We start from the raw sequence: 17079 nt of genomic DNA, 5'->3' as shown, positions 1-17079 counted from the left end.
ACAAAAGCCTGCTACTATCATTTGACATCTGAAATCACCCCATTCTCCAAGATATAAGGAAAGATGGACTTGCATTCTAATTCTATCTGAATAAATGAGCAGTGACTCATGAAAGCTCATGCCACAAATTTTGTTAGTCATTAAGGTGCTACCATCCAGTTCTGCTTAAAGACTGTCAATGAGGAGGAGCTCACTGCTGAACTACTCAATGAAATTCCCCCCCCCCGATATATAGCCAGTACCATTCTACATGCAGTAGAACCCATACTGCAGGTCCTATTCTTTGTCATCCTTCAAGTAACAACCTTTCAAATACTTAAAGAGAACAATCACGTCCTCTTTTCCAGGCTGAACATTCCTCTCAGCTTTTCCTCATAAAGCTTGGTACCCAGGCCCCAGATCATCCTTGTCGCTCTCCTCTCGACCTTCTCAATTTTGTCCACATCTTTTTTGAAGTGAGGCCTTCAAAACTGCACACAGTAATCCAGGTGCAGTCTGACCAAACTGGTATACAGTAGGACTACGACATCCTGCAATTTTGATGTGATACCTCTGTTGATACAGCCCAAGACTGCATTCGCTTTGTTACTGCTGCATCACAGCTGGATGGATATCATGGATGCTTTAAGCTGATCCTTCATTGAGCAGCGAGTTGGACTAGTTGGCTTGTATGGCCCCCTTTCAACTTTATAATTCTATTACTTAACTCTTTTGTATCATCTTTCACCTATTTCCTCTCCAAGATGTCCTTGTCCCGTCTCATACATTATTTTTATATCCCTACTCTTTTGTGTTTGATTTTGATGACATATGCTATCCCTACTTATTTACTGGCATTGCCCCCTTTATCTACATACCAGGTCCAATTACACGGTGTCACGTTTAAAGGTGTGTGAACAAATCAGTATAGTATGTATATAAGCTTAAGTCTAAGTTGCAGCTTGCTGATTTTGGAAACGGCTTGTTGAATAAGGAAGATATTTGGCCTTATCCAGTATGCCAGTTCTTGATGTTCGTCTATACCAGCTTTTCTGAATCCATCATAACTCACCAGCAGCAGAACAAAAATAATCTGAACCTAACCCAGCATATTTGTCCTAGAGTGACTGAAACCACTAAAATTGGACTCTGTCCCTGAAAGCAAAAGCTCTCTGGATTAGACCATTTGTATAAAAGCCACACATGATGTTGAAGCACTCCACCCCTACCCTGACCTGAGATATGAACAGACTACGATATCATGAGCAGGTCCCAAAGTTACATTCACCACCTTCTTTTTATAGTTCTACAGTTCGCTAATTAGGCCCCTTCACCAGCTGGAAATAATCCAGTTTTGCCAACATGTGCAACTCATTGTTCCTAGACCACCAGGCTCCAGAAACTCATTAAATAGAACTTTTCCATTCTCAAGCTCAGATTTTACATTGACAAATCCAACAGAGAAAAACAAATGTTTGCACAAAAATCCTGGTTTAATTTGAAATGTGACAGTCATCACAATTTTGGTACATTTTTACTGTAAAAACTAAACAGATTACTGTTGCCATATATCCTTGCATACATTACACAAAAGGAGAGCTAAAGAGGATGACACAGGAAACATGCAGCCAGATAGGGGTGGTCTACAAGGCTGAGGTAAGGTTGTCTACGTTCATGCATAACAAATGCGCTGTGCCTTGGATGTGTAGAATTCATTGTGACTGGACATAACAGTTGGCTTTAAAAGGGAACTGGATAAATTCAGAGGACAGGTCCAATCAAAAGCCTTTCTCCTCTATGATTGAATGGAACCTCCTTTGTTCATAGATAGCAATCATCTGATTGTCCTGGGGGGCAAATGTGGGAAAGCTTTGGCCTTCAGGCTCTCCTTGTGAGTCTTTTGTGATCATCTGTTTGGCCACTATACAGAACTGACTACTGGACTAGGGGGGGCATTGGTCTGATTCAATGCAGTACCTGCTCTCACATTCTTAATGTAAAGGCTGGGTAGCAGCTTGCAATGCAAGAGACCAAATTCTTCTGAAAGTAATATAGGAAGCCTGAAATTTAACCAGTGTGAGCAAGACGATTCAGAACATACAACGTGTATTGGGAAGCACTTGACCACATACCTGCCGATTGAGCCGGATGGAGAGTATGTTACTAGAATAGCTGTAGTTACAAATTTCCGTCCCTTTCTTGAAGTGGTAGACATTCATTTGCCGAGGCTTTGCATGACTCACCACCACCACCAGGCTGCTAGAAAAGAGGCGCTCCACAATGTAAACATCTGGTATTTCATCTGGTCAGTAAAGAGACATAAATGACAGTTTTCAAAGAGAAGAACATTGTACATATATTGTTCTTACTGAAAAGAAATGCTGGACAACTAAGGTCCAGCTTTTTAATTAGCTACAGTTAACAGAGCTTTATGATGGCCATGTGATGAAGTGGGCACTCTGCCAGAGCAGGCAGAGGTTAATGACATGTCTTATATCAACCTCATTCTGCAATATCCATCGTTGGAAAACTTAGTAAGCCATCCCTTCTGCAGCTATTAATCTGCAGACGACCAACATCTAATAGAGCTTTTGTTCTTAAACGGAGCGCATCCAGCCCCCCACGTGGCAGCAAAAAAGGTGAATGCAGTCTTGGGCTGGATCAACAGAGGCATTACATCAAAATCACAAAATCACAAAGTCCCACTATATACCGTGATGGTGAGACTGCACTTGGGGAACTGCGTACAATTAAATAAAATGGAACTGATAGAAGATGTTCATTTATCAAATATAAGTCTCCTTCTTCAAGGCTGCTAAGAAGTTCTTGTGTGTCAGTAGCTTCTGTGTACATACGAAAGGAAATTAGGTTATTTGTTTAACTTTGTAAATTGCGTACAATAAATGTTAATATAATTTGAATATTTATATTTTGTGGACACTTAACCTTTTGGGTTCTAACTACTGGTTGGTTAGGTTTGTTGCTTTTTGTAACAATATCCCCTTTTAGGTTTTACTAGGCTATACAGTCCTGTTCCCAAAAGATAAACAAAACTTAATTTCACATGTGCTCACAGCTACTAGATTAGTATTTGCACGCCACTGGAAATATCTCTCAAGCCCCACAGTTGATGAATAGATTTTGACATGCAAGGAAACTTTCCTCCTAACGAAATGGAGTAATTTAAAGAGAGCTTATTATGACTCATTGCAACTGCAAACAATATGAGCAGCTTTATTTGTACAAACTCTGTAATGTGTTGATGCATGGCCAGCCAGACATGCCTTCAATGGCACAAGATCATGGCTTTACATCTCATCAGTCCTGCTAAGCTCATCCTCTTCTCTTCCACACCAAATAACTACTTTGTTGCACAAACCAGCTTTTTTGGGGGAGTGATCATGTCTATTTGTTTTGCAGTTTTAATTCTGGAAAATCTGAATACATCAAACTGATCTCTGGAAGAGGATGAAGTTTGTGCAGCTGTGCATTTAATCTTCTTGAATTTGCTGGTGATTGGCATTCAACTCTGAATTGTGGGTGTTCTGCGAATGGCAGTTTCCAGCACTGTTTTGTTGTGTTTTGTGACTGCCCCTTTAACACAACTGCATTTAGCACCGTTTTGATCCGAGAGATGCCATGCCATCAGCCTTCTAGCTGAGAAGAAGAAAAGGAATTGCTCCTTGGAGGCAGATTAAAATGCTGTAATGCAGAATAAGACAGAGCATTCACCAATACTCTATTGCACTCAAAACAGAATAGACTTACTGCTTTCATGGACTTGATCCAGCTGTTCTACAGAACTTAAGGAAAATAGTCTGTATCCAGTTTTGGTTCCAATTGCCAGAGAACTGTAAAAGATAACAGTCATTAGAGACATACAAACACAATGATATTCTGCGTCAAGCAGCAGGCTTTCAAGCATTCAAGGATTTGGAATTTTTAAGCAAAATTTGAGATTGTAAAACAAAAGGGGGGTAAGAGGCAACGGTCAAAAGGGAACACAAAGACAATGGGAAGAGTCAAAGAGCAACACAAGATACTGTGGCTCCACCCCTTAACACCGGGGCTCTGCCAAGTATCCTCTAGTGCCTTCAGTAATCATTATTCAAGCAGAGGGAGTAATAAAGTCGATTCCAGTTGGCATTTAGACTGCAAAACACACAATCAGCAGCAAAGATCCCACTCTTGTTTCAGCCACCAAAAGTTTTATCAGGGATTGCCAGAACATTTTCAAGCCTGGCTCTACAACTGTAACACCAAACAACTGGCTAGAAGGGAAGAAAGATATTCCCAGGATGCTGAATTCAGCAGTCAATACCAAATTCTATGCTTGGGCAGCCACAGAATGCAAAAGAACCCATTTAGTATTTGCCCAACCTCTTTGAGAAGTTACTACTAAGAGAGTATTATAGGTGCATACATACATACACAACCACAGAAAATTACCCTCTGTGTAAACTGGTTTTAGCTACAATTTAGGTAGAGGGCCACAAGCAGAGGGAAGAGTGCCACGTCCAATAAGGAAAGGAGAACAGACTGGAATCATTAATACCCCTTCTCAGCATCAAAGCCTGAATCCAAAATCTCCTCCTCAGATATTAGAGGCTAAATGTCACATCAGGTGATCTAAACAAAAGTTCCCATAGTCCCATACAATTTAGCCCCAAAGAGCAAAGACAAAGACATCAATGAAAAGGTGATTCACTCAGAGTTCAGGGTGCTGAGCTAAGACAATGCATCCATATTGAAACGAAAGAAGTTGTCATCAGAGAAGGATTCACCAGAAACTGAAAGAAGGCTTTCATCCTCTCACCTCCACCCCGCTGATGCACCTGCCTGCCACAATTGCCTAGGACTCCTGTTCTCTCTCTCGCTCTACCCGAGCACTTAAGCGGGGTGCTGCCTCCACGCTGCCCATGCCACCGCCAAAGGAAGAGGAACTGCCTCCCTCACCATGCTCTCTGCTGGCCAGCTGCATTTGTTTTTTTTTTGGGGGGGGGGATTTACCTCCCATGGCAATGTGAATGCATAGCAACAAATACACATTGCCACATGTAAGTTTCAATGAAAATAAAAACTAGACCAACAAACCTCTGACTGGTTGCCTCCACTGACTGAAAGGCCGAGGAGTGGTGAGTGAAAGAGCGCTTTGCTCTCTCTTTTGCTTTTTGCACCGCGTGTAATGGGGAAAAGCTGAGATATGGAGGTAGGAAGGCTTTAAAGTGTGGAGGGGAGAAATAGCATGACTGACTATCCCTTTATTGCGGGTAGGAGACATCGCACAATTTAAGCCTCTGTGTGGAAATGGCCTGGATGTTCTATGGGAAAGATGTGGGGTTATGGCCTACTTACTAACAACATAAAAATAGATTTCAAAATGTTTGTATAGATTGTATATATGTAATATACCTGCAGTAATGCTTGCACCAACTCTGTAAGGTACTCCAAAAACAAACAAAAAACCAAAAAAAACAGTAGTACGAAAGCTCCCAAGTGAGTTTGAGGAACTACCATGAAAACTAGAGACCGTATTCATAGCTACCAAAAATTCATGGCTTAATGTCTATATCAGGATTAACAGAAAGTCGGGTAGGTTGAAAAAAAACTATAAGGCCCCAATTCTAAATAAAATTATAAAAGTCTGACGGAGGCTAGAGGAACACTGAACACACGATACATGGGCCTACTCTGGTTCCCAGCACATTCTTACCAGCAACTGTACTTTCATTTCTTAAAATGTCTTGAGTCCAAGAAGATCAGGGAGGAAGAAATGATGAAATAAAGTGTTTTGCTCTGTTAAATAACCAGTCCCTATTTCCTGACTTCGTGAACTTTAAGAAGATATTACATAAGGATGTGCAGATGCCCACTAAAATAACATGCAATCTGCCAAGTAGTGAACTAGACATATAAACCAAACATTAAAGTAAGAATTGTAATGCGACGAAGAAAAAGCTTTTGTTAATGAAGCAGTTCTAGAGTGACATACCACATGGTGTCGCCATGGATTGTCCAAACAATACACCTCATCATATTCCCTTACTGGTTCTCAAAAATGAGAGGGAATGACTACTTGTGAGGTGCACACAGATAACCTATTTGGACAAAAACTATGATTAAGGCCTGCTACTCCAGCTACTTTTAAAACTCTCAGCTCCTACATGCCTGGAACAGCAGCCTCATTTTCCTCTCTGGTTTCTTCCTCAAGATCCATTTCTTCAGCTGAGCCTTTGACAACTAAGCTTAGCCACCCTGCATTCCCTCATTTATCTGACTTTCCCCTGCCACCCACACCTGCCACCTGAAAATCTTTGATCTTTTTACTCAAAACTCCTGTTTTGGCCATATAATTATTTCTGTTCAATAATGCCTCCAAGTCAAATTCCAAAAACTTTATTAAGGTCTCAGTCAAATAGCAGTCAAAACACATACCTATAGTTGCATTCATTCCCATATCCTACATCCAATTGATATACAACTCCCTCCTACCATAACAGCAGATCTCTTAAAGCAGTGGTCCCCAACCTTTTTATCACCGGGGACCACTCAACGCTTGACAATTTTACTGAGGCCCCCTGGGGGGAGGGGTAGTTTACTCCTCTACTCTCAACCACTGCCCTAACGCTCTCTGATCGCTATGGTAATGTTTAAACATCCCTTCAAAATAAGATACAGACACGCCACAACAATGAACATAAGGAAATTTTATTTTCATGGAAATTTTAACTCATGACAATGACAAATCAATGGGAATCCTGAGCTTGTTTCTCTGCAACGAGATAGTCCCATCTGGGTGTGATGGGAGACAATGACACCTGAAGTGTGTTGTAAAGGGCAGGGGGGGATGAAGTAAAGGGCCTGGGGGGGGGGAGGAAGGCGTCCTTCGAGGCCCACCTCCAATTAGTCGACGGACCACATGTGGTCTGCCGCCCACAGGTTGGGGATCGCTATCTTAAAGAAACACACACCCCTACATCAGATTTCCTCCTTTATAGTCCTCTATCCAAACAGGTTGTCACCTTGTTCTTGCTTTTTTTTTTCTTAATTGCCACAGTAGATGGTATCTTGAGACAACGATGATGGTATGTCTCTTGACTATATCTGTAATAAGGTCTTGAGACATATCTAAAGGAACAAACTTGTGGCATGCAAACCAGCCCTCAAATATTGTGTTTTTCAAGTTTGCATATACTTTGCATATATTCCCCCGCTAGTTTACATATATTCCCCCGCTAGTGGGGGAATGGGTAGTCGATTAGCCGCTCTTGCCAGGTAGCTTATTAATTGCAGATGTGTTAATGGGATTTTAATGTATTTTATGGGGTTTTATACTGTTGTAACCTGCCACGAGCCGCAAGGGAGTGGCGGGTAATAAATCCAATAATAATAATAATAATAATAATAATACTGACCCCCCATTGGTATTTACCCAATATTCCTGAATCCCAATACTGGTATGGTACTCAGATTTAGTAAATATTCAGAAATGCTGGATTTTTTCAGTACCACTATAATGTAGGCCCTATGGGGACCATTATAATCAATGATTAATCAAATTTGCAGCATAGCTACTAGTGCCTCTTCAAAAAAAATCAAAACCCAAGTCGGAAAAAGATTAGATCAGAGGGTCCACTTCTATGCCCCCCCAAAGAGGATTCTCCCCCCATTGGAAACAATGGAGGAAAATTAAACTTTAAATGAAACATGGTATCAGCACACAGCCCCTTTAAAATGCCTTCTCCAAACCAAGATTCCACACCAACAGCAATTAAAGGGACTGGAAGCCCTTCAAATGTACTTCAACTGGTGATCCCAAAAAATCCCAAATATTTTCAGGATCTATCATGCTCAGCCATATACAGCTAAATTAATACATGAAAAATACCAATACAGTATTTTTTGGCTCAGATTAGCCCTAGCACATACTGAAAACCTGAATTTACTTTGTTATGATCAGGTCCAACCTCATTTTGGATTACTGGTAACATTTTGGATTACTGGTCTTTTCAGTCCTGGCCCCAATCTAGTGAAATGAGTTCCCGAGTAAGCTGCAGGCCCTGCGGGACCTTACGTCATTCTGCAGGGCCTGCAAAATGGAGTTCTTCTGCCAGGTCTATGTTTGAGGCTTGGGCAGTGGGAAAGATTGATGCCTCCCCCCCTGGTGTCAAGCAACAACTCTGGTTGTTCCTCCTTTCTCTTCCCTCTAGAGCAGTGGTTCTCAACCTTCCTAATGCCAAGACCCTTTAATACAGTTTCTTATGTTGTGGTGATCCCCAACCATAAAATTATGCAAGTGTTCTTTCACAGAAATGAAACCGAAACCAATGGCGTGAAGATCCATTGTTCATGATTGTATATACATTAGTTTTTTTCCGGGGTTTCTCAGTTCAGTTCTGCCTCTTGTCCCACCATGCTGATCTTGCTCTTTTTCGCTGCTCCAGACAGATGAACACTCTATCTCGATCTACATCACAAGGCTGTTGTGTAGATGGCATCCCCCACGGCCAAGCTGTTTGCCCTGCCATGACCCCTTGTGAAAGTGTTGTTCGACCCCCAAAGAGGTCCCGACCCCCAGCAGTGAGAACCACTGCTCTAGAGGTAGGGGTGGTGGTGTGTTCCACCATGTTGTCTGGTTTATTGTATTTCATGTATTCTGTGTCTATTTTTTGTAACCCGCCACAATCATCATCATCATCATTATCATCATCATCATCCACTGACATAAGGGCCCATTCTGCCCACATAGGATAATGCACTTTCAATGTGCTTCGATAGCTGGATTTTCCTGTGCAGAATAGACCTAGGAACAAGATTATCAGGATCTGTAATGAAACTTAGAAGATATGCTGCCACCTATGCAGTGGCATTCAGGGAACACTGCAGTCAATTATTAGGCAGTCAATTGATAATATCTGACTGGTGAATTAACCAGAATGTCGTAAACAGGAACGGTCCTTATGATGCCATGGCATAGTTCTAAGGTGGCAAACATCTTGATTTTGGTAGCTTCTGAATTCATCATATGGCCTCAGTGAAATCACTGCCTAAATTCATATTATTTTTGGGAAGACAAACAGGATGATTAAGATTATATGGATTTCCAATTCTGTGGCAAAAGATTTTCTCTGCTAGAAGTGAGTCGTAAATATTGCATTAGTATAAATTGAGAGGGTGTATCATTGGGTTGCTCCAATAAGAGACGTGCTATAATAGATATCCTATGAGAAATGTATGCCCAGCTTTTTGTACCCTAATTTGCCCTAAAGCCTTAGTTTGGCCTGAAGTAGGAGCATCTGGCAACTGAATACAGGAGTCTCTTTGTGGCGAACTGCAGCTGCTGCATCTTGTTGCCAAAGAGGAAGGATCACTCCTTTAGATAACAGCATTACCATTCTAAATTATACATATTTATCTGAATGTTAATTTAAAAATCGGATGTTTCTTTCTGCTTTTTTAAGGAAAATAACTTTCACAGCCTTCTTCCCAAGTAACTACTGGACAATCAATAGGTCGTAGCTACTTTCATTATGAGTTACATATGTGGACTGCCATAGATATTTGTATGGCTATGGTTGGAACCAATCTTCAGAGATTCAGAAATGATAAGTATGTGCTTAATATTTATTTTGCCATAATTCCCATTCTTCCTTTATCTACTTCTAGCGCCTTTTTTCCTTCATTGATCCTGCTGATAAAATTCCTCAATTTCTCTACTGTTTATATTCATTTTAATAAGAATTGTGAACAGTGGGTTACATCTGTCTCTCTTTCAATTTATATCAATCATTGTGCAACAGAGCAGATGTCACAGAACCCACTATGGGAGAGGCAATATCAGACTTGGTCCTAAGTAATGCCCAAGACCTGGTGAGAGATGTAAACAGAATATTTGGGAACAGTGGCCATACTGCTATTGTTCAAGATTTATGTAAATACAGAGTTGCACAAAAAGACTAGGACAATCACATATAACTTTAGAATGGGTGAAGGGGGGGGGGTTGTGAAGAAGAAACTGAACGCTAGACCAAATCTTCCCCCTAAAAGAACGTTGTTTGCAGCCATGACAATACACCACTTAAAACCGGAGGTGACTGGCCCTGAGTGGAGGCTATTCGCCCAATAGGAAAAAGGCAGTTCTCCATTCAGAGACAATTGCAGCTCCTCCTTGCCCTCCTCCACCTCCCAACGTTCATAATGGCAGTTGCAGAGCTATCCCTGCTCTGCAGTGATCCCAGCAGTTTCTGGCTGAGTGAGGAGAAGGAGGAGCAGGGCCAGCCCCCAGGTGTGGCTTGGTGTTGCAATCTTCATGGGATTGGGTGTGGGGGTGTCTTGGGGCCAAGGACCCAGGTGGATTTGGGGCAGGGGACATTAAAATGGCTTACTCTTTTTTCCCTGCACAGCACCCGGCCTCTGAAGGTTCCCCCTTCAATGCATCTTTCCCCCCTTCCCCACGGCCAAATCCCAGCTGGAGACTGTGAATCCTTTGATCATATCTCCAGCAGTAGAGGGATGTCAGAGCTCAAGTCCTGAACTATAAAGCCCTCCCCTCAAAGGAGCCCACTCCAGAACTGCCAATGTCAGAAGGTATGTTGAAAAACCTGGGTTAGATTAAGCTGACAAGAGAGGAAATCCTGACTGATGGACTGAGAATTCACCAGGCCCAGATGACATACATCCAAGAGTTCTGAAAGAACTCAAGTGTGAACTTTTGGATCTTTTGATAAAAATATGCAACCATTAAAATCTGCCACCATACCTGAGGGCTAGAAGGTAGCTAATGTAACCCCTATCTTCAAAAAAGGTTCCAAAGGAGATCTGGGAAATTACAGGCCAGTCAGTCAAATGCTGATATTGGGTAAGTTAGTAGAATTTGTTATTAAAGACAGAATTAGTGGACTCATAGAAGAAGAAAACTTATTGAGGAAGAATTGGCATGGATTCTGTAAGGGAAGATGTTGTCTTACTAACCTGAGAGTTCTTTGAAAGGGTAAAACTAACATGTGGACAAGGGTGACCCAATTGATGTTGTTTACCTAGACTTCCAAAAACTTTTTGATAAAGTTCCTTATCAAAGAATCCTAAGTAAACTCAGTAGTCAAAGAATAAGAGGACAAGTCCTGCTGTGGATTAAAAACTGGTTAATTAACAGGAAACAGAGAGTATACATGGGTAGGTGGCAAGCAGTGGAATACTGCAGGGCTAGGTACTAATCCTGGTACTCTTTAACTTGGTCATTATTTGTAAAGGTAGTATAATCTATTAACATGTTACTTTTTGAGATGGTTAAATATATTTTTATGAAATGGATTATAAATAAAATCTGAAAAGAAAAAAATAATTTGGAGTTGGGATTAAGCAGTGAAGTGGCTAAGTTTGTGGAAGACAATAAGTTTTTCACGGTGGCGAAAACCTGAGAGGATTGTGCTACAGCGGGATCAGTCAAGGCTGGATGAGTGGGTGTCAATGTGGTAATGAAGTTCATTGTTCCTAGGTGGATAACATTAGATCCAAAATTACTTATAAATACATGCTAAGAGGGCCCAAACTGGCAGAGACTGACCTGGAGAGGGATCTCAGAGTCATGGTAGATAACTCACTGAAATGTCAACTCAGTGTGTGATGGCAATAAAAAAGGCTAGGGATTGTTAGGAAGGGATTTGAAAACAAATCAGCCAGTATCATAATTCCCCTGTATAAATCTATGGTGCATATATATACATATATACATATATATATATGTATGTGTGTGTGTGTATGTATGTGTGTGTGTGTATATATATATACACACACACACACACACACACACACACACACACACACACATATATATATAGCATTGGAAAAAGTGCAGAAAAGAGAGAAAAGGAGAAAGAATACTTTCCCTATAAAGAAAGGTTAAAGAAGACAGGACTCTCTAGCTTGGTGAAATGGTAACTGTGGGGTGATAATGACAGAGCGGGACTGAGTGAAAGAAGCTGCAGTCTTCATTTAAAATTTCCTTCACTGAGATGTCCATTGCAGTTGCTTCTCCGTCCAGCTTTCCAGCAACCTTTTTAAGAAGTGGAGCAACTGAAGCTGTACTTTAAGAACTAGGGCAACCTGTGATCATACCATGATGACATTTCCTGTTAGTGAAGGAGTTTCCTTTTTTGTTGACATTTGGTCCACAGAGGTGGCATTAGGACAGAAGAGAAGGGGGAAAACCATAACACTGTCAGCTAATGCAGGATGCTGCACAGTTTGAATGAGAAACACCAGCCTTTTGGCTTTCTGGAAATAGAAGCCTATCTTGACTTGGTGAAAAGCTTGTCCTGAGAATCATAGGACTTGAAGGAACCCGGCAGTCATTAAGTTCAACTCCATAGCCTCCAGGAACAGTGGGCCATAGAGGAATAATAGATATACCCTTAAACACTTACAGCAGGAACAACACTATCCAGATAGTAATGTCTAACATGAGAAGAACAGGAGCAGCCAAGAGATGCTACCAGAACACCTACGTTTAGAAGATACAAATTTAACCTCAATGACTACAACAACTGTACCATTTTAGATTATGCCCCGGCAAGCAAAGTTACTTCTTTTTACCAGAGACATGTACAGCAGCAAGCCCTTGAGGAGCTTCCTAAACATATTACCATGGTAACCAATGCAAGCCTTGTAGAGATATACATTCATCCTCACTAAGGAAAACTCTAGAGAGGAGGAAAAGGCCACTCTCTCTGTCTAATACCTTAAAAGAAGGGAGATTTCTGTCAGACTGGGGGGAGGGGGGGAATAAGGGCGTTGCCTCCTTTATAGATATGCTACACAGTTAGAGACTCTTCCGGAATTTTATGGACCCAAAGGGCACAGCCCATCCGCAGAGCACATAAAACGGGCCACTGAGAGAGAGAAATATATATCTTCATTTTCCTTTGCCTGGCAGCAACCAAATAGCGACGACTTGTTTCGGTCTTGACTCCCCCAATGGCTGAGCGCGAGCGGCGCCGGAGAAAGAAAGAGGAGACGGCCCTGCCCCGTCCTCTCCCTACTTACGTACGTGCAATCCTGGTTATAGGAGAAGCAGCTCAGCGCCTCGGGCTCCCCCTCGCCAGCGCCAGCGGCAGCCTCCATGGCGAAGAGACGGCGCCGAATCCCCGGCGTCCCTCGATGGCGTCCCTCCCTCCCTCCCGCGACGCGGCCCCCGGGAGTTGGGATCCTTCCTAGTCGCAGCTCCCAGGTGCCGGACCGAAACAAACGCCTCTGCGCCTCGTCCAGCCCCCGCCGGCCTGGGGCAGCGCCATCGGTCCCGCCTCCTGCGATTGGGCGGCGACAGCGCTACCTGGCCCCCTCGCCCCACCCAACGGGGCTGGCGACGCGCCTCAATGGCGACCGGCGGCAAACCCCGCCCTCGACGCCAACAGGGCTCGCGCCCATTGGCCGGGGAGGAGGAAACCGGGGGCCACGTGGCTGTGTTGTGATGGTTGCATCAGACGGGACGCGTGACAGCGGTGGGCGGCAGGTGGGACGCGGGAGCGGAGGTGGGCCCGGCTGGAGTCCCTCTCTTGGCGTCTTCCTCAGCGCCCGCTTGCGAATAGGAGCGTTCGTGGTTTGCACGGGTTGCGCTTGGTTCTTCCAGAGGAAAAGCGAGACGATAGATTTCCGTTGTATAGATGCGCTGTAATGGTTCTAGATTCAATAAAATCTAGCGGGGATTTGTTTTTCTTGGGCTGTTAGCAAATTTGGAGAACCGATGGAAGATCTCTTGTTGTAAAGGTCCCTCAGAAATAGAATAACCTGATATGCTAGTTTTCTCTGTACAGGCCGAGTCTCCCCTCTCCCACAGGGTAGCACTGGAAAATGTTATCTGTCACCAGCAGCCAAAGCAACCGAGTTCAGGAAAGCTTTCCTGCCTGACTTCGTTGAAAGCTGTCCAACTTGATGTTATATACAATTACTCAAACTACGTGAGGTGGTAGAGAAATTCAGGGAGGTAGCTGTGTTGATCTGAAGCAACAGAACAGAATTTGAGTCCAGTGGCACCTTTAAGACCAGTGAAGTTTATTCAAGGTATAAACTTTCAATAAGCATATAAAAATTAGAAATTGATGTGTAAATGTACCCTGTGGTTACCCTGTGTCATTTTGTTTGCGTCTTATACCTGATTATGAACCCAGAGCTGTAACTTCAAACAGAGACCAACAGACCTCCACACTGTGCAGGTTATATCTGTTAGCACTGTATAGCTTTATTGGTCATGTCATTTCCACAGTACTTTACAATGCTACTGTACTTTTATTTATGCTCATAACAGCATTGTGACAATATATAATGACTGTCAACATTGCTGCCTCTGAAACTGAATTATTCCAGCTGAAGTGATGTTGCTAACTATATCAATAACAAGTCAGGGCAGTCTAGTCTATAAGGATTCTATCCCCCTAGCATGATGTGCCATCCAGAATGATACCAGTTTTGAGACCATGCACTAGATGTTGAGAATGAGACACAGGACTGGGATTCTGTTAGTGTTCTGCCCACATGCTGCCTAACCATCCCCCTACCTGAGCTGCCAGAGTTAGTCTCAGGAGTGGTGTTGAAGATTCCTGATCTGTGGTTATGAAACTGCAGGGACATAAGAGGTTACAGTGAGGAACTCAACATCTCCATTACTATCTTCCACTTGTGGGACCATAGAAAATAGACTTAATAAAATCCTTTCAATAAGCTTTAATAACAGATAGCCTGACCCACTAGAACAGGAGTACTCAAACTGCGGCCCTCCGTATGTCCATGGACTACAATTCCCATGAGCCCCTGACATGCTGGGAATTGTAGTCCATGGACATATGGAGGGCCGCAGTTTGACTACCCCTGCACTAGAAGAACAGAGGCCGCCATTTTCTGCAAGTGAGAGGGAGTCACTCTGTTGCTTGAATTTCATGTGTGAGATAGGAGAACAAATGGAACCCATTGCAGTTTGCAGAGGTGGCCCCAATGTAGCCAATGTAACCCGTTGCAGGTTTAAGAATGTGCATATGTCCGAAGGAACATCCTCGAGGGTCCATTCTCAAAGGAGATTGTTCAAACAAACTCCAACGTGCTACAACAATAGCCTTTTGTAAAAGAGGTGACCTGCCCATTAGGCTGGGCCAGAACAACTGCCCTGAGAACTTGGCCAGTCATGTGGTGTTAAAGTTATTTAATGATGATGTATTAACCAATGGAAAAGTGTGAACTGTAAATTCACAAGTCTGGAAAAGTTATAAAAGATTTGTGTCAGCTTTGCTCAAACAGAGATCTGTATTTTAGCCCTATTGCTCTGATCTCCTTATATTTGCAAATATATTATATATATATACTAGTAAAAAAGCCCATTGTATCCTGAATACAATGGGCGCTAGGAGGCTGGGGAAGAGTAAAAGATCACTTACTTGTTGCGGCGTCTTCTTGCTGGCGTCCATCTTCTGCAGAGAGGCTTGAGCGGCGGCGGAGGCGGCAGCGGCTTGAGCGGAGGCGAAGGCGGCGGTTTGATGCAGGGCCACCCGGCAAGGCCCACCCGCCCCCGAAGCACCCCCAGGCCTTCTCTCAGCCGCTGGAGCGGCCTCGCGGCATCTACGACGCCGCGCAGCCGCTCCGGCGGGCGAGAGAAGGCGGCCAGGTCCACCCGCCGAGGCCCACCCGCCCCGAAGCTCCCCAAAGCCTTCTCTCGCCCGCCGGAGCGGCCTCGCGGCGTCTATGACGCCGCGAAGCCGCTCCGGCGGCCGGGAGAAGGCGGCGCGGCGGACCGCTCACCTGTGCCTGTGCGGGTAAAGCAGGGAATGGGAAGCCGCGCTTCGCGCGGCTCCCCATTGCCTTCTTCGGGTGGGATGGACACTTGGAGGGGCCAATCAGGAGCCGCTTCGCGGCTCCTGATGGGCCCCTCCGAGTTTTTATCCCGGACCGGTCCCGCCCTAACTCCTCCCCACTACCCCTTACTCTTTTATTCAGCCCGTGACGCCCGTGGCGCCACGGGCTGTGTACAGATATGTTGAAGCAAAATGCCAGGTGCTGGGACACATGGTTCCAGTGCCACAAGCCTGCCAAAGAGAAAATGCTAAAACAAACTGCCCCAAACATCCCAAGACTGTGGTCCCAGCCATCCAAGGACAGGCAATAACCAGGAGACTCAAAGGAGGCTCTTTGGAATTCTCTGGACTTGGCCATTATTATTATTTATTTGATTTCTACACTGCCCTCCCAGCAGACCGGCTCAGGGTGGTATACATGTAAAAATGATATTAATTTAAAACATACCATAAGATTTAAACTAGCATTAAATTGTGCAACAGTCTCAGCATCAACCAGACAGGTGTCATATCGCTCAGTTCTCTTAGAATTAGGTTGCAGTCCAGAAGTGGTTTTGATGGGGGGCCCATTAGATATTGTCTGATTCACTGCCTCCCAACAGAAGCCTGGTGGAAGAGTTCTGTGGAAATGTGCTAGTTCTGTCACAGCCCAATGTGCTTTGGGAGCTCATTCCACCAGGTGGGGCCAGGACAGGAAACACCCGGCCCTGGCTGAGGCCAGACATACTTTCTTGGGGCTAAGGATCACCAACTGTTTGGTATTTGAAGAACTGAGAGTTCTTCAGGGTTATAGGTAGAAAGGTGGTCTCTTAGATACATGGGGCCAGAGCCACAAATGGCCTTATGGATAAGTACCAGAGCCTTAAACTTGATCCATAATTCAGCCATAAGCCAGTGTAACTGCTGAAGCTCAGGCCTTATATAGATCCTCCAAGATGTTCCTGTAAGGACTCTGGCCGCTGCATTCTGGACCATACAGCAAATTACAGTAAACCAGTCTAGAGGTGACTGTAACACGGATAACTGACTAGGTGTTCAGGAAACAAGTAGGGCACTAATAGCTTGTCCTGGCAGAGATGGTAAAACACCAGCCTTGCTACTTGTGTGACTTGTGCCTCCATAGAGAGGGAGGAATCAAAAATCACCCCCAGATTTCTAGATGAATGTGTGACCAATAGCCGCAGCCCATCCAGACAGGGCAAGTGTGCTTCCTCACCAGGTCCCTTCAGTATGATATGGAGTCATTTAGTAAAGGCTAATGTTGCAA

At 43.8% G+C, this 17079-nt stretch overlaps 1 protein-coding gene across 2 annotated transcripts in view; it reads right to left on the bottom strand.

Moving 5' to 3' along the window:
* Nucleotides 1-13382, bottom strand: part of WIPI1 (WD repeat domain, phosphoinositide interacting 1) — a 37031-nt gene extending 23649 nt beyond the window's left edge. Inside the window, exons 1-3 of one of the 2 annotated variants that reach the window (XM_077328372.1) lie at nt 13021-13382; nt 3748-3830; nt 2112-2281 (exon numbers count right to left, since the gene is read on the bottom strand). In XM_077328372.1, coding sequence (XP_077184487.1) covers nt 2112-2198 — 87 coding nt within the window. In that variant the 5' untranslated portion in view covers nt 2199-2281; nt 3748-3830; nt 13021-13382. The remainder of the gene's footprint in view (nt 1-2111; nt 2282-3747; nt 3831-13020) is intronic. The other variant, XM_077328371.1, reaches the window with a different exon arrangement.
* Nucleotides 13383-17079: the final 3697 nt, after the last annotated feature.

This window comes from Paroedura picta, chromosome 3 (genome assembly GCF_049243985.1).
Source record: "Paroedura picta isolate Pp20150507F chromosome 3, Ppicta_v3.0, whole genome shotgun sequence".
In the NCBI taxonomy this organism is placed as follows: Eukaryota; Metazoa; Chordata; class Lepidosauria; order Squamata; family Gekkonidae; genus Paroedura; species Paroedura picta.
The sequence above is the reverse complement of the archived record's forward strand: the minus strand, read 5'-3'. Positions and strand labels throughout refer to the sequence as shown.